Source organism: Candoia aspera, chromosome 4 (genome assembly GCF_035149785.1).
Source record: "Candoia aspera isolate rCanAsp1 chromosome 4, rCanAsp1.hap2, whole genome shotgun sequence".
In the NCBI taxonomy this organism is placed as follows: Eukaryota; Metazoa; Chordata; class Lepidosauria; order Squamata; family Boidae; genus Candoia; species Candoia aspera.
In genome coordinates, this window is record NC_086156.1 from 117,894,221 (window position 1) to 117,917,623 (window position 23,403).

Here is a 23,403-nt window from a genome sequence, read left to right on the forward strand (position 1 = left end):
AAATGGCTGGCTGGCGCAGCGCCTTTCTCCCCCAATCTGGCCTTTATTCCTTCCCTGAGGTCAGCGAGGTGTGGCGGGAGCAGAAATGCAGGGATTGGCCCGGCCAGTGCCGGGAGCCGGTCTTCCAGCCCAAGTCGAAGACAGGGTGAGCCGGAGCCCTTGCGCCCCGGAGCCTGTGGCTCAGCCCTGACCTGGCTCCCATGTTTGGGTGTCGCGCTCGACCAGCGTTGCTCACCCTCGGCGGCTTGAAGATGGGTGGACCTCAACTCCCAGAATTCCCCAGCCAGCAAAGCTTTGGCACACCCTCGGCACACACACTTCGGCACACCCTCGGCGGCTTGAAGATGGGTGGACCTCAACTCCCAGAATTGCTGGGGAATTCTGGGAGTTGAGGTCCACCCATCTTCAAGCCGCCGAGGGTGAGAAACACTGCCCTAGATGGGTTTTCACAACACGGCCTGGGCGGCTCGTGTGTCAGCACGGGGTGCTGCAGCTGCTTTGGGCCATGGGGTTGGGCCACTCCAGGCAGAGGCCGCCATAAGGAAGAAAGCCTTCCGAGGCCTGGGGCCCCAGGGGCCCCCTTCCACGCACCGCTGAGAGGTAACTGCTTGCTCAACAGTGCTGGGCAGCCTGGAGGGCCCGTTGCTCGCCCCTGCCGGGACTACAGCGCACAGCCCAGCCAGCTGGAAGGGCGCGGGTGACGGGCCTTGGAGTCTGCCCTGCCCTAAGGCGGGAGCGGGTCCCCACGTGACCCGCGCCCGCCCGTCAGGCCAGAGGGGGGCACGTGACAATTCCTCTCCGGTGACGTCAGTCACATGACGGGTCGCTGCACCGCCCCGCCCCTTCGGCCCGATCCTTCCGCGACCCAACTCGCGGCCGCCTCGAGTAGGAGGGGGACTTCTTCGTGAGGGGGGGCCGCCTCGTTTCCGCCCCTCCCCACTTGCGCCCCGGGTATTGCAGGGGCGCACTATTTTGTTTTGGTATCACGCGGCCACGCAAGCGACGCAGAGGATTCAGGGCCGCCCGTAACGTCACGGGGGGCGGGGCCTTGGCGCCGCCGACGAAAGCGGCCTGTCCCTCCCCGCGCGCGTTCGCGGCGGCGGCGTCCGGTGACGGGGCCGGTGCGCCCGAGCTCTCGCGCCGGCCGGACACGCCACCGGCGCCCGCCGCGTCGGTTGGAGCCGAGCGAGCCCGCGAGCCCGCCTCCCCGCCCGTGGGCGGGGCCGAGGGGCGCCGGGACTCGTTCACCCCCGCCCCCGCGCGGATCCCTGCGCGGCCGCCGCGCTACGCCGCGGCCGTCTGCGCACGCGCGCTGGTTGGGTGCAGCGGCCCGTCCCCGGTCCGCCGCGTCGCCTCCACCGCCGCCATGAAGTTCGTGTACAAGGAGGAGCACCCCTTCGAGAAGCGCCGCTCCGAGGGGGAGAAGATCCGCAAGAAGTACCCCGACCGCGTCCCGGTGAGCCGCGGGGGGGGGGCCGGGAGCGGGATTTCGCCGGCCGCCTGCGGGGCGCCGCTCGGCCCTCCCGGGGGCCCGGCCGCCGCCGCCGCCTGACGCCCGCCTCCCCGCAGGTGATCGTGGAGAAGGCGCCCAAGGCGCGCATCGGGGACCTGGACAAGAAGAAGTACCTGGTCCCCTCGGACCTCACAGGTGGCTGGCTCGCGGGCGCGCCCCGGGGCGGGGGGGCGCGGGGGGCGGCGGGGCGGGGCGGGCGGGCGGGCGGGCGGGGGGCCCGCGAGGCCCGGCGGCGCAGGGCGGGGGGCGCGCGCCCTCGCCGCCCGGCTGACGGCGCCTCCCCCCCCCGCCCGCCCAGTGGGGCAGTTTTACTTCCTGATCCGGAAGAGGATCCACCTGCGGGCCGAGGACGCGCTCTTCTTCTTCGTCAACAACGTCATCCCGCCCACCAGCGCCACGATGGGGCAGCTCTACCAGGTGCGTCCCGCCCGCGGGGCCGGGGGGCGAGGGGCGCCCCTCCCTCTGCCCGGGCGGCTGGGGGCGGCGCCGGCTTCCCGCGGGGCGCAGAGTGGGAACCGGCGCGAGCGGCCGCTTGGCCAGGGCGGCCCGAGAGCCCCTTGCCTGGCCGCGCGCCGCGCCCTGACCGCGTCTCCCCCGCCCCCCAGGAGCACCACGAGGAGGACTTCTTCCTCTACATCGCCTACAGCGACGAGAGCGTCTACGGCAGCGCGTGAGGCCCGCCCAGCGGCTGCCGCCGAGGGGCGCGTGCCCCTGAAGGGACCTGCACTTTGTGTTGTTACCCGTTGTTGATTTTATGTTAAAAAGTTTTTTTTGCCCCGGGAAAACGGAGGGTTTTTTTTTCTTTCCTTTTTTCTTTCTGGCATATTCCTGGCTTAGCCTTGACATCTCTTCCGCTTACAGTCCTGATCCTCCTCGGCGCCCCCCTTTGCTTTGCTCTGGGTTTTCTTTGAGGTGGTTGTGGCTCAACTTAAATACCTCTTCCTTGCATTTCCCCCCCTTTCCCTCTGTCTTTTTCTCTTCTCTCTTTTTCTTCCTCTCTTCTGTTGGAAAGATAGGAGATCTCAAATTCCCTCAGAAAAAGAAAGAAAGGCGACAAAAATCCTGCCCCGTTTCCGTCTTGCGATTTCCTTTGCCGCGCGCCCTGAGTTTGCTCTCATTAGGGATGTGCGCTGCCTGGCAGTTTCTGTAACCAGAGTGGGGGGAGAATGCTAATTAAAAAAAAAAGTATATAAGGAGAAACACAAGGCTCTGGAGATTTTTTATTGTGGAGGTACTGAATGTTTTTAATATACATTTGGGAAATTGTAAAAATCTGGGGCCTGAATCTGGGCCAGTAGAGTTAAGTAACGGACAGGCATCGGGGCTGTGGTTGGGAAGAGTCGCTGGTCCCTAGCCCGGTGTTCCTCATCCTTGGCAACGTGCCTTCAACTCCCAGATTTCCCCGATGGGGCAGACCCTGCTGGCTGAGGAATAGCCACCCGCGAGATCCTTACAGAAATCAGGAGGTGCCTGGCAGCACATTTTCCAACTAACACGTTTTATTAAAAAGCTTTCGTGAGCGGCAGCTTTTAATAAAAAGTGCTAGTTGGTGCTACCAGGCTGCTCCTGGTCTTTAGCTACCCTGGATAAGTGTTGCTCTCCTCCGACAAGGTTCTTACAGCAGATTTAGGGAGGATGAGAAAATCCACTCAGCATAGGAAGGAAGCGTCCTTGGGGTGGGGGCTCTCGGTGCTGAAGGAGAGACCCCCAAACAGGCTGTTTTGATGGGCAAGAGAGAGACTGCCAGTGATTGCATTGCTGTGGGTTCAAGGAACTGTTAATCGCCCCGTGGCGAGTTTGGCCACCATCCCTGACGTCTGTGCCCTCCTTGCAGGCTCCCGGGACTGACAGGGGAGGTATATCAGCCTCGTCCCTTGTGACTTGGGCTGTTCCCCGTCATCCGGGTCCCTCTCCCCACGCCCCCAAAAGCTGCCTGAAGGGTCAACGCCCCCAGTTCGGCAGAGACTGACCGTCGCCCGGCTGGCAAAAAACGGTGGTTTGTCTTAAAGACCCGAGGAGGAGAGGCAGAAACGGCAGTCCGGAGGGAGCAAGAAGCGCCTTGCTGGCCAAGCGTCTTGACCTGGGTTGCGTTCGCACAACATCCTTGCCCTGGGTTTTCGGCGTTTACTCCGCACCTTCGGCCGCGCGTTCACATCTGCGATGCTCCGCTCCCCCCCCACCTCAGGCCAAGTTACATAAAAGCCGAAGGAGGTTAAAATTAACCTCGGGCGCCGCTGCGCGGATTCAGGCTCCTGCCCACCCGGTCGAGCCGCCCAGCTCTCCCGGGCGAGCGCTGGCCGCTGCCCCTCCACACCGGGGCGCGTCGCGTTTCCTGGCAAAGAAGCGGAGCGCCCGCCGCGCGGCTCCGGATCCCGGCTCGTCCCGGGGCCAGAGCGCCCAGAGGTCGACCGCAGCCCCGGGATCCTCCCTCGCCGCGGGGTCCCTGCGCTCGCGCTCGCGCTCGCGCCCGGGCGGGACCACATTACCCGGCATGCCCCCCTCCCCTGGGGATGGGCCGGGGCGCGAGGGGCGGGGGCAGCAGACCGCGCACGCGCCGCGCGCGGCCTGCCGGGAGCCGTAGTGTGGGGCGCCCATCCCGGCAGGACACCCTTGCGGCTGGCGAGACTCCACCTCCCGATATGCTCCGCGGCGGAGCATGAGCGAGGGGAGGGGCCGCCACTCCGAGTTTGCTGGGAGGGAGGGGGAGCGGCGGCGAGGAGGAGGAGGAGGGCGGCGGCGGCGGCGGCGGCGGCGGCACCGGGCGAGGCGGCGAGAGCGCGGCGGCGCGTTTCCGAGTCCCCGTCGCGGGCAGGGGCGGCCGGCTGGGAAGGGCCGGCCATGGCGGAGCCGAGCCCCGAAGGTAGGGAGAGGCGAGCCAGACGGGCGGGGGGTCTGGGGGCGAGGCGGCCCCCGGGCAGGGGGCAGCGGGGGGGCCGGGCCGGGCGCCGGGGGCGAGGGCGCGGGCGGGGGCTGCGGAGGAAGTTGGGCGGGCGGGCGAGCCGGACCCGGGAAGGCGCAGCGAAAGTTGGGGCCGGAGAGCCGCTCCTCTCCCGCGGGGGGGCGGCGGGGGGGCCGGGGCGCCGCCTGCCCCGGGCAGCCCCCCCGCCCCGCTCGGGGGCGGCGGAGAGCTTCCTGCGAGCCCGAGGCGAGGGCCGGGGGGGCTGCGCTCCCGCCCGGGGCGTGGGGGGCCGCCGGGGAGGGCGGGCGCCTCGGAAGGGGGGCCGCCGCCCCGGAGCAGCGGGCCGGTCAGCGGCCCCTCCCCGCGCCCTGGCGCGTGGGGGCTGCCGGATCTCCGCCGCGGGAGGGGGCACGTGCCGGGCTCTGCCTGGAAACGCGGTTGGCCGGGCTGCTGCTGCTCCGGCCCCGCTTTTGTGCGGCTCGTTCTCGCCCCTCGGCGGGGGGGGGCGGCGGCGGCGGCGGCGGCGCGGCGGCTGGGGAAGCGTCTCCCCCCGCGCACACAAACGGTCCCCTCCGGGGCTCTTGTTCTCTTCGCTTTCCAGATCCACCTCCGAGCCTCAAAGCGGAGACGCAGGTAAAAAAAGAGACGGGGGGGGAGAAAAGTTTGCGGGTTGGCGGCGGCTCCCTCCTCCCACCTTGCTTGGGGGGGGCGGCGGCGGCCCTCTTCCCGGCACCCCCTCCTTCCGGGGGGCGCTTCCTCCTACCCCTCCCCGCCTGCCCTGGGGCGCCCTCCGGAGCCCCCTAAAAGGGCCGGGGCCGCCGGCTGGAAGGCCGCCGGGTTGCAACATCCCCGCATGTGCTCCGCCGCCGGATGGCCAAGAGCCGCCAGCGCCGCCCGCCCGCCCCGCCGCTGCTGCCTCCGGAGGGCTCCACGGTGGGTGGGTGGGTGGGGGGCGGGCGGGCGAGGGAAGCGAGGGGGCGGCGGGGGTCCGAGGGCGTGAATCCGCTCGCGGGGACGGCCAGCGGGCCGGCGCCTTCCAGCAGGCTGAGAGTCGCGGGGGGGGGGCGCTTCCTTCTGCCTGCGAGGTCGGAGAGGATCTGCGTCTCTGTTGACCCCCCCCTGCAAACCTTACCAGCCTCCAGAGAAGCGGCAACGGACCATTGAGGACTTCAACAAATTCTGCAGCTTCGTCCTCGCCTATGCCGGCTACATCCCTTCTTCTAAAGAGGTGAGTCGGGGGGGGGGTCGGGGGACGGCCCCTCCCCGAAGGCCGGCCGGCCGTGCCGGGCGGCGCTCTGCTCCGACCCGGGCGCTCCGGTGCGCGGCCTGGCGGGGAGACCCCCCCTGCATGCCAGCCTCGGGGGGGGTGGATAAAAAGGGCGCCACCTTCGGTCCGCGGGGCTGCAGGGCCGCCCTCCCGGGGGGAAGCCGCTGCGGCCTCCGCTCTCGCCGTCCCCGCTTGCCTCCCAGCCCGGATCTTTGAAAGCTCGCTGAGCTTCCAGCAGAAACTGCAACTCCCGGTGGCCTTTGAGGCAGGGCCATTTTGCTCGAGTCGCGGGGCGGTGCATGCCGGGAAATGTAGGCAGCTCCTCGAGAAACAAGGCGCGGACTTGTCTTTGCTTGTCATCAGGTTAACTCTGTGAAGTACATGTTGGGAGCTGTAGTCCTTGCCCCTGTGAGCTGTATGGCACTGTGCTCTACAGCTGGCTTTCCTGCGTGTCATCCGAACCTGCCCGAGAGTTGGCTGGGATTAGCAGTTCCTTGAACTCCTTTGCTGCAACCGGGGGAGTTGATAAGCCTGGCCGTTTCCAAGAATACTCCTTACCCTTCCGCATTTGGAAGGGGCGATGCCGAGCAACAGAGCTTGGAAGCGGGTTACAGATTACAGGGCTTGCAACTCCTGATTATTTCCGGTGGTGGTTTTAATTGAATGCATGATTTTAATCCCAATTACATATTGGGGAGTTGAATGCTCACCAGAGCTGGCAAATTGGAGCAGCCCCGTAAATCCTGGGAAGAAGGAAGGTTTTAGGCGCTGGTTTGCGGGCTGCTAGCCTGGAGTTTTGAAAGAGTCAGCAGTTGTTTGTTGCGATCCAGATGTTCTCAACTTTTCAAACCCTCATTTTGGTTTATTCTAGCGCACAGCTGGACTTTGTGCATCTTGCTAGACTAGGGTAAAATGGAGGTTGGAAACGGCTCGGCCATTGGTTGCATTTCTACAATTTGTTTATCCTGGTTATTCTGACCCTGCCAACACCCTACCCAAATTTAGAATGTTGTGCTAGTGTTTGACTTGTCCTGGGTAAATGCGTGGTGTGAACACAGCTGGGTCTCTGGGATTGGTTTTCGGCCACAGCACACCACTCAAACACAACCCTGCCCTTTTGAGCCGAGCAGGGACCGTTTTCTTTCCTGTACTTGTACAAATGAAACCAAGTAAGGATCATGGAAGCTCAGTAAAGGAGGAAGAGATGCCAAAATAAAAGTGAGCACAGTAGCGCAAAACAATCGTTTAGTAAACAATGGTAGCATATTTCCAAGCTCACCAGTCCTGGGCCTGTTAGTTCTCCCTTGTGCCTCACAATTTTCTAGCTTAGATAGAAAACTTTTGCGGTGCAGAATGAGAGCTTCCATGATGGGGTGGGGGCAGTCTGTGTTCTGGGGCAAGAGAAGCTAGAGGAAGCCCTTCTGGGGCGGGGGCAGACACATTAGGCCAGTGTCTCTCAACGGTGGGAACTTTAAGATGTGTGGACTTCAACTCCCAGAATTCCCCAGCCAGAATTCTGGGAGTTGAAGTCCACACATCTTAAAGTTCCCACCGTTGAGAGACACTGTTATTAGTTGTTTTAGGAGCCGCAGACCGACTCCTTCAGAGAACAAACGGTAGAGACCAGGTTCCTCTCCAGGGGGGTCACGGAACAGTCGCAGGGGATGCTGATCTGCCTTCTCTTCCTGCCAGGAAAACGACTGGATGCCCTCCGGATCCAACTCCCCCATCCGACCCGAGAGCGTGGTGGACAGTGACGGCTGGGAGTCCACGCAGTCAGACCTGCACACCATTGAGACTTTTGTGAAGAAGGCCAAGTCGTCTAAGAAGAAAGCGGCCTTCCGGCGCCTGAAGTCTGACAGCTCGCTGCTGGAGAAAATGAAACTCAAGGACTCCCTTTTCGACTTGGACCCCGTCGGCAAGCAGCCGCCACCCCTGGCAGGACCCAAAGCGGCCACGGACAAGAAGAAGGACAAGCGGAACCGGAAGGCCGCCCTGGAAGCCGGGGGCACCAAGCGGAACCGGAGCGACCCGGTGGGGGAGAAGCGCGCGCGGATCAAAAAGAGCAAGAAGCGGAAGTTGAAACGGGCTGAGCGCTGTGAGAAGTCGCACAAGGCTTCCGTGAGCGAGACGGACTCGGAGGAGGAGGACGGGGTGGCCCCTCCGCGGCCAGGCGTGGAGGAGGGGGCGGCCGCGGCCCGGGTCTCGGTCCAGGCTCCCCCGGAGCTGCTGGCCACCACATTCCCCATTAAGCTGGAGGACGTGGAAGGGAAGGAGGGCATCAGCACCGAGACCAGCCAGGACGGGGAAGGAAGCTCCAGCGAAGGCGAGATGAGGGTCATGGACGAGGACATCATGGTGGAGTCAGGTGAGCAGAGCCCACCCCAGAGGATTAGGGTTCCACCTCTGTTGGAACTGGCCTAAGCGGTCGTGTTTCCAGTGCTGTTTACTTGGCAGCACCTCCCGATGTCTGTTGCTTGTTGATGATTTTACGGGCACAATTACTGACCTCTGGAGTGAGACAGGAAGGCTGAAATACAGTAGCCAATGTTAGTTTCAGCATGTTGCGTTTCCTCCTTGCTTAGCAGCAGATGGAACAGCCTGGCTGGCTCAGTCCAGGATTCCGGAAGCCAGGCTTGGCTAGAGTCCCAGCCCCCTGTGGACATGCGACGGGACACCAGATTGGATAATACCGCATCGGGGCGCTGCCAGTCCTCTTCTCTGCCCTTTGCAGGGGGTGTGCAGGCGGGCGCAGCCTGCTGCTTATTCGGCTCAGTTCCTCCCATGCAGGCGCACTGCCTCGGGGCCCTGTTGCCGACTCTTGGATAGCCTCGATTTTTTTGCATTTTGTTCCCTTGCCCCTTCTAAGATTCTACAGCTTTCCCCACTGTTGTCATATTTGTGAGAGTAACGTGGAGGTTTGATGTGTCAGCGTCAACTCTTAGCAACCACGTACCCCCAACCTGGTCCTTCAAAACACTCCAAATTGCGTAGGTGAATTTTCTGAATCTTTAGAAAAAAATAAGGTGTTAAATCTGGGACTGCAGTGGCTGGAAACCTGGTCCGTCTCCCCGACCCCTCTTTTTTGCATTTTCAGAATATGTTTCTGTTTTGAAGCTTTGAGGGAACCTTAAAACTAGGAACCCAAAGCCAAGGTGGAAAATCCATCTCCTGCTGGCGATTTTCAGGTGCGCTATCCAAGCACGTCCCAGTGCTGTTCGGGGGGACCTTTCTGAGCACGTGCTCTGTGCCTGCTTTTCCAGGAGACGACTCGTGGGACCTCATCACGTGCTACTGCCAGAAGCCGTTTGCCGGACGGCCCATGATCGAGTGCAACCAGTGCGGCACCTGGATCCACCTCTCCTGCGCCAAGATCAAGAAGACCAACGTCCCCGACATCTTCTTCTGCCAGAAGTGCAAAGAAAGTTCTCGGAAGCAGCCGCTGCTGGCTCCCCCGCCCCCCACGGCTCTCGGCGCAACTGCGGCCCTCGCGTCCCGGGGAGGCGGGGAGCCCTAGCACAGGAGGGGTCGCGGCTCTCGGTTGGGCTTTCGTCCCGGAGAGGGAAAAGACTGGACGGAGCAGGAGGCCTGCTCCGGATGGGGGCCCCCTTTGAGCCCCAGGGGCGGAAGACGAGGCGCTGGGCCCTGGAGGCAGTGACGACCCCAGCGCCTACGGAAATAATCGGCAGGCGCCGGCTCGGCCGCGTTCAGCCCCCGCCTTGGCTCCCCCTCCTGCCTGTGGGCCTGATCCTGGCCCGCCTTCATCTTCCGGGAAAGGCAGGGTGCCCTGATGGCCGGGAAGGGGAGGGCCCTGCGCCCGCTGCTGGGCGGCCGGGGCCGGGGGAAGGGCTGCGGAGGGAGGACGGCGAAGCGGCCCGTCTTCTCTGGGCCCTTCTGCCGCCCCGCCCCGCCCCAGCGAAGCTTCTCTGTACATAGAAGACAAAAGGGGGTTTGCTTCTCCCCTTCCCTGGGTGGGTCGGTTGGTGGTTTCCCGGTTGGGAGCCCTTTGAAAGGAAGTTTGTGCCCTCGTTTTCTGGCTCGTTCCTCCCGGGGCTGGGGGGGCCCCGGGGAGGAGGCCCCGCACGCCCGCGCCGCCTCGGTCAGGCCTTCGTGTTTCCGGAGGGGGCAGTTCCATTTCGTTCCCGTTAATACCGAGTCATTAAAAAAAAAAAAAGCCAGGAGGAGAACAGGAGAGGCGGGAAGGCTCCTTCCTCCCGGCGTTGGCCCCCTCCGGGCGGCCCGGGAGGCCCTTTCCACTTCGCGGGGGGGAGGGGGCGGGCCCCGCGGCGCCCTCCCCGGTCCCGCCGTTTGTTTTAACATTTGCAGAAGTGTACATCGGAGAATTTTCGACTGTAAATAAAAAGACGTAGACCCTTTGGGAGTTTGTACAGCGGAGTCGGCTCTTCATTGCTATTGGGGGAGGCGGCAGGTAGACTGCCCCGCAAGGGGAGGCACGACCCCTGCTCCGGCGGGGCCGCGCGCGCGGACTTCCTCCCACGTGAGCCCAGCGGGGCGCCGCTTCCGGTGGCGTCGCCGCCTCGGCCACGTGACGCGGGCGCTGGGCGCGAGCGGCCGCCTCCCGTGGGCGGGGCCGTGCGTGGTGACGCAGTGGCGTGCCGGGAGGGCGGTCGGGCGCCGCTGTTGCCGCCGCCGCGCGACCAGGAGAGGCCCGCGCCCCGCCGCCGCGCCCGCGCCCGCCCCCCCCGCGCCCCCCCGCCCGGCGGCGGCACCGGCGGCGCGCCCCTCCCCCCGCGCCGGGTTGCCATGGCGACGGCGGGCCCGGGCCCCGCGGCGGGCGAGACGAAGGTGATCTACCACCTGGACGAGGAGGAGACGCCCTACCTGGTGAAGATCCCGGTGCCGGCCGAGCGCATCACGCTGGGCCACGTCAAGGCGGCGCTGGCCCGGCCCGGCGCCAAGTACTTCTTCAAGAGCATGGACCAGGACTTCGGGTGGGCCGCGGGGGGCGGCCGGCGGGCGGGGCGGGCGGGGCGGCCGGGGGGGGGGCTCGGCCGGGGGGGGACCCGGCCGGGCGGCTCTCTGAGCGCGGCGCCTCCGCTTGCAGGGTGGTGAAGGAGGAGATCTCCGAGGACGGCGCCCGGCTGCCCTGCTTCAACGGCAGAGTCGTCTCCTGGGTACGGCGCCCCCGCGGTCCTGCCCCGGGCGGCCCGGGTCTGGCCTCCTCCGGGGCTCGGCGTGGGGGGGGCGTGGGCGTGGCCCGGCCGTGGGGACGCTTCCCGTTGCAAGGAGAGGGTCCCTTGGCGCGGGGGGGGCTCACACCGCCTCCTCCCTGTCCCCAACGCAGCTGGTGTCTTCGGAGGCGCCCCCGCCCGAGCCGCCGCCGCCGCCCGTAGAGGCCCGGCCGGAGCCTTCTCCCCCGCCGCCTCCGCTTCCCCCGTTGCCCGCAGAGCGGACCAGCGGCATCGGGGACTCCCGCCCTCCTTCCTTCCAGTGAGTAGGAATGGCGGCCGCGGGGCTCCCCTGCTTGGGTAAAACGGGGCGGGGGCGGTAACCCTCCCCAAGCCTCGATTCCGTTCAGAGCTGCCGTCCGAGGGTCTCTTCGGAGATGGGGGGGGGGCGAGGCTGGGCTGACGTCTCGGGTGCCGGTTCTCAAAGTTTGGGGTGGTCCTGCAGCCGAGGGGTTTTGTTTCTCTTTGCAGCCCAAACCTCTCGGGCAGCTGCGAGAACTTGGACCACGAAACCGAGACGGAGTCCGTCGTTTCGCTGAGGAGGGAGCGGCCCCGTCGCAGGGAGAGCACGGAGCATGGAGGTGACCGGGGCTCTGGGCCGGGAGCCTCTGGGCCTTTCCTCGGTCTGCCAGGGGGCGGGGGGAGGGAGAGCGAGGCCCTGGTGGGTGGATCTGTCTGACGCCTTCCCCTTCTCACTCAGGCGGGCACCGGGTAAATGGACAATCCCGGCTGGAGCGGCACTTGGCTGGGTACGAGAGTTCCTCCACGCTGCTCACGAGCGAACTAGAGACCACCAGCCTCTGCGACTCGGATGACGACGCCGTGAGCAGGTGAGAGCCGAGAAGAGGGCAGAGCAGCGTTTCTGGCCCGAGGTTTGGGCTGTGAGCAGCCCCAAGTTGCTTGCCCTCGGGAGGGCTGCTCTGCGAGTGAGAAGCCAGGCCTCCCAGCTCTCAGATGGATGCGGGGCTGATCTTTGGGATCCTTCTCCTTTGGCAGCACCAAGAGTCCAGGAGCATTCTTTCTTGCCTTGGCTCTCAATTCCACCAAGTTTGGTTGTCTTCCCAGCAAAAGAAAGGAACTTCCCAGGAAAAAAAAGTTTTCCCCGTTCTGGACGGATCTGGGATTCAGAGAACGCTTGGGTGCCAAAGAGCTCGTCTTTGCCTTTGCTGGAGCAAAAGGCCGAACCAGCCGTAGTTCCAGCAGCAGAAATCCTTCCCTTCAGATTGGAGATGGCGTTTTGTCTCGTTTTGTTTTCAGCGGGCGGCCGTGGAATTCAGTCTTTCCATTTGCTTCTCTGGCTGTGCCTTGTTTCCTGATGGCATTTATTTATTTGCTTGTTTGTCACGTTTTTTCCACCGCCCGTCTCGGCAAGCGACTCTGGGTGGTTTACAATTGATCAATTTACCCAGAGGAGCAGAAAGCTGGCCGGTGGGTGCCCGGGGTGGGGTTTGGAGAGCATTGCAGCCCTCGATGGGTGGTGTCCTGTTCAGAAGGTGCCTCCGTTGTGCTTCTCGGCTCGCAGGGAGGTCTTCGTTCCTGTAGCCGGTTGTCTCTTCCCTCGGCAGGTTTAGCGGTTCTACGGAACAGAGTGGTGCCTCCCGCCTCCTCAGGCGCCACCGCAGGCGGAGGAAGCAGCGCCCGCCACGTCTCGAGCGGGTGGGTCTGGGGGCACGGGTGGGACGTTGGCTGGATCTCAGGGCATGGAGCAGCGGCTGGGGCCCCGGGGGTCTTCTCTTGCCCATTTGGTGGGGAGCCAAGGGTCGGGCATGACGGCTGGGGAGGTGGTCTGGTCCTGCACCCACCCCCCTGCTCTGCAACTGTTTCAGACGTCCTCCTTCAGCAGCGTCACCGACTCTACCATGTCCCTCAACATCATCACTGTCACTCTGAACATGGGTAAGAACACGCACGTGCCGAAAAGAGAGACTGGGCAAAATCAGGGGCGGCCAAAGTGCGAGATCGCAAAAACAAAAAGGAAGAGACAGGGGGACCATCCCCTAGTTTGGGTGGGCACCCTCCACTGCCTCGGTTCTGGCTCTCGCAGTGCTTCCAGAGTGGGTGGGACACTCATTTTCAGCCTTGCAGAGATTTACAGCATCTCGTTTTGCTCTTTAATTTTCTCTGGGAATCTATCAGGGTCAAAAAAAAATTAAGATCTTCCTTTTGGAAAGAGGATAAGTGGGCATCCCATCCACGCTGCCCGCTCAAGAAACGGAGAGAGTGATAGGTTTTTTTCCTGGGAAGTTTCCTTCAGAAGATGAGGTGGTCTGCATCTCTCGCAGGCAGCCTAAGTGGGCTCAGACGCTGGGTGGGAAGGCCCTGCTGGGAATAGGATCTTACTCAGATATCCTGTAACTGAGCCTTTGACCGTTCTGTTCTTGTTTTGGTAGAAAAATACAACTTCCTGGGCATCTCCATTGTGGGGCAAAGCAACGAGCGGGGAGACGGGGGGATCTACATTGGCTCCATCATGAAAGGGGGGGCGGTGGCAGCAGATGGCAGGATTGAACCTGGAGACATGCTGCTTCAGGTGAGATCCACACACCGTTTCTTTTAGACAACGCAAACATAAAGTTCTTCTGTTTTCTTGGAGTTTCTCGGCTCTTGCAGGCATGAATTTGGGAGCCCCCCCATCTGTTGGAGGAGGGCGAGTGATACTCTGGCAGGCCTAAAAACATTATTTCTCTTTTTGTTTTAGGTTAACGACATCAATTTTGAAAACATGAGCAACGATGACGCTGTGAGAGTCCTGAGGGAGATCGTGCACAAGCCAGGGTGGGTGCTGCTCCCTGCCAAATCCCTCGAGACTTCTCTTGCACAGGGCTGTGCCCTGGGGAGGGGGCCTCTGGCTGTCCCAAAGTCACCCTTTCCTCTCCTTCCTTCCTTCCTTCCTTCCTTCCTTCCTTCCTTCGCAGTCCGATCGTTCTGACAGTGGCCAAGTGCTGGGACCCGTCCCCGCAAGGGTATTTCACTCTGCCGAGAAGTAAGTCACCCATGCTGGTCCTGGCTGCAAAAGGGCTGTTGGGGCTAGTGGAGAAGCCCAGAGGAATTGATTCAGCTTAGAAGCTGGGGGGGGGGGGTCGGCAGAGCCGCATTTCAATCCAGGCCTGCTGCAGCCTGTCTGGGGGGGGCGCAGCGGGATGAGGAGGTGGGTGCCCGTGGCCCAGGTCACCCAGGAGCTGTGGGCCTCCCCGTATCCCATCCTTGTCCTGTCCAGATGAACCGATCCAGCCCATTGACCCGGCAGCTTGGGTGTCCCACTCAGCTGCCCTGACGGGGGCCTTTGCCCCGTACCCGGGGAGCAGCTCAATGAGCACCATCACTTCAGGGACCTCCGTCACGGAGACCGAACGTGAGTCTGCCGCTTCCCCGGCTGCCTCTGGAGCGGGCGGTGGGGGTGGAGGAGAACATCTGGGCAGGGGGAAGGCTGCCCGGTGGAAAGTGGGTGGGTGAACGAGTGGGCAGAGCAGTGGTTCCTCTGGAGGACTGCTGGTGACGTCCCTTCCTCCCACCTGCAAATGGCCTCTTGCTAGGCTTCGATGACTTCAACCTCTCGGTCCACACGGACATGGCTTCGGTCACCAAGGCGATGGCGTCCCCTGAGTCTGGCCTGGAGGTGCGGGACCGCATGTGGCTGAAGATCACCATTCCGGATGCTTTTCTAGGTGAGCGGGTGAGGCGGGGAGGGGGAGCTGATTCCCCAGCCGGCGGCAGGGACCGGCGTTCTGCAGAGAAGCCCCCCTCCGCAGCCTCCCAACGCAGGGACCCTCTTCCTCTTACCCCGCCAGGCTCGGACGTGGTGGACTGGCTCTATCACCACGTGGAGGGCTTCCAGGACCGCCGTGAGGCCCGGAAGTACGCCAGCAACCTCCTGAAGGCCGGCTTCATCCGCCACACGGTGAACAAGATCACCTTCTCCGAGCAGTGCTACTACATCTTCGGTGACTTCAGCGGCTGCGAGAACTGTAAGTGGCAGGGGGGGCAGGCTGGCTGTGCACGCCAGGGCCCCCCTCTCCCTGCTCGGTTTCCCTGGTGTTGCAGAGCGACCTTGTTTGCGATTGGGGCGGCTGCCGGCGGACGGATCTGGAGCAGCGGCTGGGGCCCCGGGGGCCTCCTCTTGCGTGGGGGTGGTTTGAGCTGGTTAAGTCTGAGCCTGGCCTGTCTAGGTCTGCGGGTGAGCGGTGCGGTTGGGAAGTGCGGAAAACCAAGGAACCGGCTGAAATAGGTTTGCTGGCTTAGAGTTGTTTTGCCTAAAAGCCGGGTCCTTCCAGCTGAGACGGTCTTGATCATTTTGGGTACTCCGCAGGCTTGAGCAGAGATCCATTTCCAAACAAAGGAAGCCCCGCAAAAAACGCTTTATTTGGTTTCTGTTGCCCTGCTTAATTGTGTAAACATCTTCAGATGTCAGGTTTGTCTTGCCCAATCGGACCTTTATCGTTCCTGTTTTTTTAGATCCTCTCTTGGATTTTTCCTACCCTTAGTTTTTCTTGTCATTTTTTCTGTTTGTCTCATTTTTGCTCGACGAAGTGACTGCTCTGTTTAGTGATCATTGGCAGTTACAACAGTGATGAAAAAGTAACGTGATCTCACGTTTACGACTTTAGCAGGTCTGTAAACAAAGGAAAGCTGAACTCAGGTCATAAGCACCGTCATGGTTTCACTTACCGACTGCTTCACTTAATGACCAAGTTGCCGATCCCAATTGTGGTTGCTAAACAAGGACAATCTGAAATCCTGGAGCAAGGGGTCAGGTCTTTTGGATGGGGAAGGCCCCTGCAACTGACAGCTTAGGAAAATTGGCCCTTCCGGTGGGGGTGAGGCGCCTTCCCGATCGACTCCTTTGTTTTCCAGATATGGCCAACCTCTCCCTCAATGACAACGACGGATCGAGCGGGGCCTCTGACCAGGACACCCTGGCACCTCTGCCGCTGCCAGGTGCCACTCCTTGGCCTCTGATGCCCACCTTTCCCTACCAGTATCCGGCCCCCCACCCGTACAGCCCCCAGCCCCCGCCTTACCACGAGCTCTCTTCGTACAGCTACGGGATGGGGAGTGCTGGCAGTCAGCAGAGCGAAGGTAGGTGGCGTGGCGGGGGGCACTCAGGTATCTGGGGAGCACGTGGCCCTGGGCTGGCTTAGTGGGCAGGCGGCGGGGCGGGATGCCTCCATCGGGACGAGCTGGTTCAGCGCTCACCTGGGAGGGGAGAAGGTGGGCCAGACCAGGACCGGGTTCTTGGCAGATGGGGGACTGGGGGCGCTGCTGAGCCTCAGCTGACCCCCCCACTTTGCTTTCCTGTCTTGCAGGCAGCCGGAGCAGCGGCTCAAACCGCAGCGACGGGGGTGGGGGCGGCCGGGCGGCCGGAAGACCCAAGGAGGAGAAGGCGGGGGCAGACTCCAAGTCCGGGAGCGGGAGCGAGTCGGAATATTCCACCCGCAGCGGCAGCCAGCGTGGGGGTGCAGTGGTGGGGCCGAGCGGGGAAGGGCCTTCGCAGCGCAGCCAGCACAGCCTGGGGGGCGGCAGCGTGCGTTCCCACCATTCCCTCCACAGCACCTACGCTGCTCCCGGGGGCGTGCCCTTGGGCTACAAGCCGATGGTGGTAATGATGATGCCTCCGCCGCCACCCGCTGCGGCCGCCGTGCAGCCCCCAGGTGCCCCCCCGGTGCGTGACTTGGGCTCGGTGCCCCCCGAGCTCACCGCCAGCCGCCAGTCCTTCCACATGGCCATGGGCAACCCCAGCGAGTTCTTTGTGGATGTGATGTGATGGGGCTGCTGGCCCCCCCGAGCCATTCTCACCAGAACCAGCCACCCAGAGGGGTCTGGCCTCTTGCTGTTTGTGGTCCCTTGCCACAGAAGAGGCCAGAAGGACCAAACGCTTCCAGTCCCACCTTGACCCTGCCCGGCAGTCTCGGCCACTCGGGTCAGCACGGGTGCTCGGTGTCCGTGGTCGATCTCCCTCTTCCGTGACTTGCCGGAAGACAGATTTGCCTGCCCGTTGCTGTCCCCGCCCCCGTGGTCTCTGGTCCTCAGCAGGCCACTCGCGGCCGGTGCCTCCTGGCCTCCGGAGCCCAGTGGTGAGTCTTGTGACTGCTGAGCAGCTTCTGGAGTGGCGTGACTCGGGGCTTTCAAATCACAGCGCGTCCGCTCCTGTGATGTTTGTGCCTTGCCAGCCCAGGACAGCGAGACTCCGGGTTCTCAACGTTGGCCTCCCTCAGAAGCTGCCTGACCGGCCTCAGAAAATCGCATTGTCTTCCTGGCAGCCTCTGGAGATGCCCGGGGTGGCGGAATTTTCCCTGGTCCCTCGCCCTGATCTTTTTTTCTCCCCAGAGTTGTGAGTGGGCGGGTCCTTCTGCCTTCCCTTCCCTTCCCTTGGGCGGTTCGGAAAGGGACTTCTGCTTCTCCCAGGGACGTCTGCAGGGTACGGTCAAAAAAGCCCAAACCGCAAATGAAAAGGTACAATCAAAACTCTGCCTGGTTTTTCTGCGGCACACGTTGACCTCGCCCTGCAGGTGCCCCTGGTTTCTGCAGCAGCCGGAGCCTCGTCTCAATGGTACTTTCAAAGCCTCCTTGAGAGGGTCACAAAACCGGTATCAATGAAGTGGTTAATTTTGTTTTGTGTTTTTGTTAAGAAAATGTTTTTATAGGTTTTTTTTTAATTCATGTTTCTGGAGTTAAGTCGATTTCTATTCCTTTAGCCTTCCTTTTGTATAAAGCATCCTGTCCCCGCTTCCGTTTTAACACCACAGCCCGGCCTGTCCTCCGGCAGCTTGGCTTTATTTCCCTTGCAGCTTGGTTTCGACCAACTCTCGGTATCTTCAGGTGGTCACAGCCCAAGTGCCACCTTTGGTGCCCAATTCCAGGTTGCTTTGCGACTGCTCTCCCTCCTCCATTCTTGCCTCGGCCTCCCCCGTCCAGCAGCGGGGGCTCTTTATGTGCAGCCCTCCATTCCACCCCTCAGGGGTCCTTGGGTTGGAGATGGGGAGGTGACTCTAGGGGTCAACCCCAGAGGGTAGATGAGGCTTGTCTTTCTCCAGGTCGGTCCTCCTTGATGGGGGCCTGTCCTGGCTTGTCGAACCGCAGCCGCCTTCCTGCCGAGCCAGCAGGGCTGGGAATGCTGTGGGACGATTGCCGGGAGGTGCCTTGAGAGAAGGCTGCTCTCGAGAGCCAGGAGTTGTGGGGGGTCCCTGCTGATTGAGGAGGAAAGCCCTCAGGCTTGACTTGGGGTGTCGAGGGTTAGGGTCCCCCGGCCGAGTCGGTAGTGCCTCCGCTTTGGTCGTGGGCTCTGTCCTGCGAGCAAAGGAGGGCGGCCTGCAGTCCCAGGAGGGGCTTCCCCAAGCGACGGGCGAGCCACTGCCTGCGTTCACCTGTCCCCCCTCCGGCCCTGGAGATCTTTCCAGCGAAGCCGGTGTCCGGGCTCCTGGGAGTCACATTGGCGATCTTCCTGGCAAACCTCTCTTTTTCTGAAGTGCCCCAAAGCTAGATACTTCTGTTTTCACTTGACAGGTACCTTCTCTCCTTGTGAGGTTTGTGGTTGAAGGAATAATCCCCCAAGCCAGATAGAAAATTGAGGTAGAATTGGGGGGGGGGGTAAGCAACACCGCTGCCTTACTCCTCACGGCAGCTGAGGGGCTGCAGGCACTCCTGTGGACTGGCGTGGTCCTGCCTCGTGACGGGAGAGCCACAAAGCCTCAGGTCACATCCGGTTCCTCTTGGGAGCTGCAGCATCGGGGGGGACGGACGCTGGGGCTTTGAACCTCGCAGAGGCCCTTGGTCCCCTTCCTGCCACTGCAGCTATCCTTGGTAGGACAGAATTGGGGACAAGGCAGAAGGGGAGGAAGTGGGGGCTGATTTGGCGTCTGTCCCTGTCTTCCCCCCCCCCCCCGGTTGCTCTGCCTCGTTGCCTTCTCCAAACGGTACGGACTCCGTCTTCAATGGTGCTACTTCCCCCGAGCCCACACGGCCCCGCAAGGATGTTTTAGATGCCGCAGCGGGCATCCTGTTGGGGCGGCCTCCCGCCTCGGGCCTACCAAGCGTGGTGGACTACAAGCTCCATCGTCCCCTTCTGTTCTGCCAGCTGACAGGGCAGTGGGGTCGCAGTCCCGATGGGCCTGGAAGGTCCCAGGTTGGGAACGGCTGTCCTTGGGTTGGACCCCGACTATTTAGCCCCTCTCTGTATCTGGGGGCCTCTGCATGCGAGTGCCAGGGTGTGCGCGTGATCCGTAGCAGATAACTATTTTGTAATAACATATTTATTTTTTAGCTCTTTTGTGTACAAAAAGCATTCAATTAAAAAAAACCGAATAAAGCCAAACTCTGCGGCTGTGTGTTTTGTAAACAGTTGGAGGCAGATGAAGTACTTGATCTGGGCTTGCAGTCAGCAATTTGGGAGGGGGGGGTTGAAGAAAACGCCCTGCTTGGCGATGTGCTTTGAGTTCAACTGAACCTGCGGTCCCTGCCAATCATGCAACCCTGCCACCCCCCGAAAAGTTTTAAATTGTATAGCTTGATGTGCTAAGCCAAGGTGTGCGTAAGCATGAGTTACCGTGTAAACCAGTGTTTCTCAACCCCGGGCCACTTCGAAGACCTGCGGGCTTCAGCTCCCAGGGTCCCCCAGCCAGCATGCTCCGGGAGTTGAAGTCCGCGGGTCTTCGAAGTGGCCCGGGGTTGAGAAACACCGGTGTAACCAGCGACAGCAGCGGAATTTAGCGAAAACTAGACAGGCGCGACGGCACCGTTTGTGTCGCCCAAGGAATCCTCAAAAGTTTCAACTTTTAAAATCCAGACGGTGGGGGGGGGACCCCTCCCTATTTTGCCGGGGGCGTCCACGTTCCCCGAAGAGGTCGCAAGAGCGAAAGACGCCCGGCTCCAGGGCGGATCGGCTGACGCGGGTGGGGGCGGCGGGCTTGGCCCCCCCGGAGGAATTCCAGTCGGGAGGAAAGCGGGGTTTAAAAGCGGCCAGCCCTCCCCCGCGAAGGGGCGAGGGGGAGGGGCGCTCTGCCCATGCTCAGGGGGCCACCCTCCTTGCGAGCCGCGGCCCCCTCCCCAGCGGGGAAGGGGTCGCCCTCCGGAAGAGGCGAGGGGCCCTCTGCACGCGGGCAGGCGCGCCCTGCCCCTCCGGCGCCGCGCGGGCCGGGAGCCGCCCGGGCGCCGGAGCGGCAGCCACGTCTTCAGCCGCAGCGGACTCCAACTCCCAGCGTGCCCCCCGCCCCGCCCCGCCCCGCCCCCCCTGCCTTGACCCGGGGGAGGCGGGGAGGCGAGGCGCGGAAGAGACGCGGCGGCGGCGGCAGCAGCAGCAGCGGCAGCGGCAGCGGCAGCGCGGACCCCCTCGGCGCCCCCGGACCCCAGCATGGCGGCCCTCCGGCTGCTGCGCCCCCGCCCCCCCTGGGGCCTCCTGCGGCTCGGGGCCCCGCGCGGGTGAGTGGCGGCTGGGGGAGCCCGGCCGGGGCGGGGCGGGGCGGGGCGGGGCGCGCGCCTTCCCCTCTCTTTCGGGGGGGCTGCGTCTGAATGCCCCCTCCCCCGTTTTCTTGCAACCCCCTCGCAGGCCCGCCCGCGCCCCCGGCTGCCCCCGCGCCGTGACCCGCGCGCGCCCGCTCGGGGCGAGGCTCTACGCCGGCCAGGCTGCTGCAGCTGCCCAGGTACGCGGGGGGCGGGGGCGGGGCTGGAGGGGCGCGGGTGGGGCTTTGAAGGGTCCCCGCCGGGGAGTCCCCCTTCTTTTCGCGAGGACTAGAAACTTTGCTTTTCTGTCGGCTGGGCGGTAAACATCGCCCGCTGGGTCTTCGCGGCCGCTCGGCTGAGTTTCATCCGTCCCGTTTGCGCCTCCTCCTCTACGGCCTGGATTCCTGCCCCCCTTTACATTCTGGGGTGGGGCCCTCCTTGTTTACATCGCTGGACCCCCGCCCCCCCCCCGGCGGTCTGCCCTGAACCGGGCACCTCGGCCGGCACCTGCTGGCCAAGACCCAGCGCGGCGGACCCCTTCCCGGTCCCAGGGTGCTCCGGTCGGTCGCAGTTGTTCTGGCCCACCCCCGGCTGGGACAGCCGTGGTGCTGTTTGAAGGGCAGCCGCGTCATCGGGCGGAGGTGGTATGCAGGGCCCTCTATCTAGGGGAAAGGTGAGGGCACAGGCGCTCAGCTGGCTGGCAGAGGATAAAAGCCGCTTTTGCCAAGTCAGGACGCCCTGGTGGGGGAGATTTTGCACCAGGTGCCTTCCCAGGGAGGGGGCGAGCCCACTTCCCTCCCCTTCTCCAGGATGCCAGAAATGACGTCTGAGGCGCTGGTCCCAGTTGCCGGTCTGTCCCCCACCACCAAGGACAAATAATTCCGAGCCGGAGGCATGCAAAGTGCGAATGCATTGGCTGAACGGCGTGGTTCCCCGGAGCCCCCGCTTGGGAGCCTGGCTGTTCCAACAGAGGGGTGTTGACCCTGCTGTTCTCAAGAGATGCGGGTTGCAGCCCCCCTCCCCATTGCAGCTGGCAGGTGGCCTGGACCCAGCCAGTGGGCTTCCTTGGTAATTCGGAGTGTCCTGTGAGCTCTGAAAGCTGGCGTCCCGGCTACGGTGTTGTGGGAACGTAGCCATGCTTCCTTACAGGCTGACTTTCTCTCTTCCTTGCATGTTGTCCTTAAAGGCAGGAGACCACTTGGTGATAAAAACGTGGCGGAATCAACGAAATTAGAGGACAGTTTGTGGTCTGTTTATGGGACTCTAGGATCTGTCACCGCATTGGCTTGAGCGGGGCTGTTCTAGATTAATTGTGTGGGAGTTTCATCAGGATTAAAAGCTGGTCACTCTACGCTACAGCTAGTCCTCGCTTAACAGCCATTCATTTAACAATGGTTTGGACTTCCGACGGTGCTGGGAAAACCGAATTACGACCGGTCCTCACACATCATGGCATCCCCCTGGTCACGTGATCCTGATTTGGGCCCTTGGTGACTGGTTCGCATTTATGACCATCGCAGCATCCTGTGGTCATGTGACCACCATTTGCGACCTTCCTGGCCAGCTTCCAGCAAGCAAAATCAATGGGGAACTGCATGATTTGCTTAATGACCACGTGGTTTGTTTAATGACCATTGCAGAAAAGGTTGTAAAATGGGGTCAGATTCATTCAATGGCCGCTTCACTTAGCAACCAAAATTCCAGTCCCCATTGTGGTTGTTAAGCAAGGACTACCAGTACATGCTACAGCCGGGAACGCATCTCCTTCCTCTCCCTGTCGGTCCCAACCTCGCCTCGTTTTTTTTTTTTAAATGAAGCGAGCAAATTTCACTTTTATGCAACTTTCCACCCAAAGTCCTGGGATGGGGGAAGTGGCTGAGAAAGACTGAGGAACCTCATGCTGCGTCCCTCTTTTGCAGGCTGTCCCGGAAAGAGCCAGTTCCAAGCGGGAGCTGCCATCCCAAGATGAATCAGAAAAAAAGTCTCTACCCACGGTGTGTGTTCTTTTTCTCCCTCCCTCCCTCCCTCCCCCTTGGAGTGGGGGGGAGAATATTTGGGGAGCTAATCCTTTTGCAAGGGCAAACTGCTTTGGGTAAGGAGAGGCAGAGAAAGGAAAGGAACCTCCTTCCAGCCTTGCGAGCTCCTGTTCTCCTATTGGCTGCCTGTATGTGATGTCATGGAAGGTCCAGAAACGGTTCTGAGGCAGTATTTTTCAACCTTAGCAACTCTAAGGTGGGTGGGCTTCCACTCCCAGAATTTCACCCACCTTAAAGTTGCCAAGGTTGAGAAACTGTAATGGTTGCTGTTCTAAGGGCTTGTGGGAGCCAAATGTGGAGGGGGGAGAGGACTGGGCAAACAAAGGCTCCCCTCAGCTCTTGAGGGCACCGGCCCTCCTCTCCTCCGCCCCAAATCTTTTCCTTTCTTCTTTGCACCTCTTCCGTTTTGGGTGGCGGCTGTTTCTGAGGTCAACCAAATGGTATCAACGCCTTCCTGGGTTGGCATCCTGGAGAGCAAGTTGTTGACTGGGCTCTGCTAACAGGAATAACAGCAATAATAATAATTATTATTTATTAAATGTATATACCGTTCATCTCACTGTAAAAGGTACTCTGGGCAGCTTACAAATATTTTTATCATAAAAATCTGTTACAAAAACGCAAAAGGTAGAAGAAGGTAAAAGAGAAAAATTAAAAGGTAGAGGGAGCGTCTTCAAGCCACCCCCCCCCCCAGGGCTGCCTACCACTCTAGTTGGCAGAGCCAGGTCTTGACACTCTTCCGGAAGGCCAGAAGGGGGGGCACGATGTCCCACAGGGAGGGGCAACGGCAGAAAAGGCTCTCCCCCTTGACCCCGCCAGCCAAAATTCTTTACCCCTCGGGTGTCCGTAGCATGCCCTTCCTGTCGGATCGGGTGGGATGGGTCGATGTGATTGGGACGAGACGGTTCCTCAGTTAACCTGGGTCCAGTTAACCTAAAGGCCTTTTTTTTAAATTTACTTAATAGATTTTTTTTTTTTAAAAACGCCCAGGGTTCTTGAAAACCCAATGAAAGTACAGCAAAAGCAGAAAAAGGGGGGAGGGAGACAGCGGGAGCTGTGAACTCTGC

General features: G+C 62.1%; 3 protein-coding genes across 3 annotated transcripts; all 3 read left to right on the forward strand.

Moving 5' to 3' along the window:
* The first annotated feature begins 1,293 nt into the window (after window positions 1-1,293).
* GABARAP (GABA type A receptor-associated protein) lies at window positions 1,294-2,705 on the forward strand. The gene is made up of 4 exons (XM_063301697.1): window positions 1,294-1,456; window positions 1,570-1,648; window positions 1,812-1,930; window positions 2,119-2,705. Exons 1-4 carry the CDS (start codon window positions 1,367-1,369, stop codon window positions 2,185-2,187), a joined length of 357 nt encoding a protein of 118 aa, XP_063157767.1. The 5' UTR covers window positions 1,294-1,366; the 3' UTR covers window positions 2,188-2,705.
* Window positions 2,706-4,244: 1,539 nt separating this feature from the next.
* Window positions 4,245-10,067, forward strand: PHF23 (PHD finger protein 23). The gene is made up of 5 exons (XM_063301704.1): window positions 4,245-4,373; window positions 5,014-5,045; window positions 5,548-5,640; window positions 7,372-8,047; window positions 8,943-10,067. Exons 1-5 carry the CDS (start codon window positions 4,352-4,354, stop codon window positions 9,194-9,196), a joined length of 1,077 nt encoding a protein of 358 aa, XP_063157774.1. The 5' UTR covers window positions 4,245-4,351; the 3' UTR covers window positions 9,197-10,067.
* Window positions 10,068-10,422: 355 nt separating this feature from the next.
* On the forward strand, window positions 10,423-16,753 carry DVL2 (dishevelled segment polarity protein 2). The gene is made up of 15 exons (XM_063301699.1): window positions 10,423-10,631; window positions 10,745-10,814; window positions 10,985-11,130; window positions 11,340-11,449; window positions 11,569-11,698; window positions 12,434-12,524; window positions 12,695-12,764; window positions 13,259-13,398; window positions 13,567-13,643; window positions 13,784-13,851; window positions 14,086-14,220; window positions 14,402-14,533; window positions 14,657-14,833; window positions 15,720-15,944; window positions 16,172-16,753. Exons 1-15 carry the CDS (start codon window positions 10,444-10,446, stop codon window positions 16,627-16,629), a joined length of 2,217 nt encoding a protein of 738 aa, XP_063157769.1. The 5' UTR covers window positions 10,423-10,443; the 3' UTR covers window positions 16,630-16,753.
* Window positions 16,754-23,403: the final 6,650 nt, after the last annotated feature.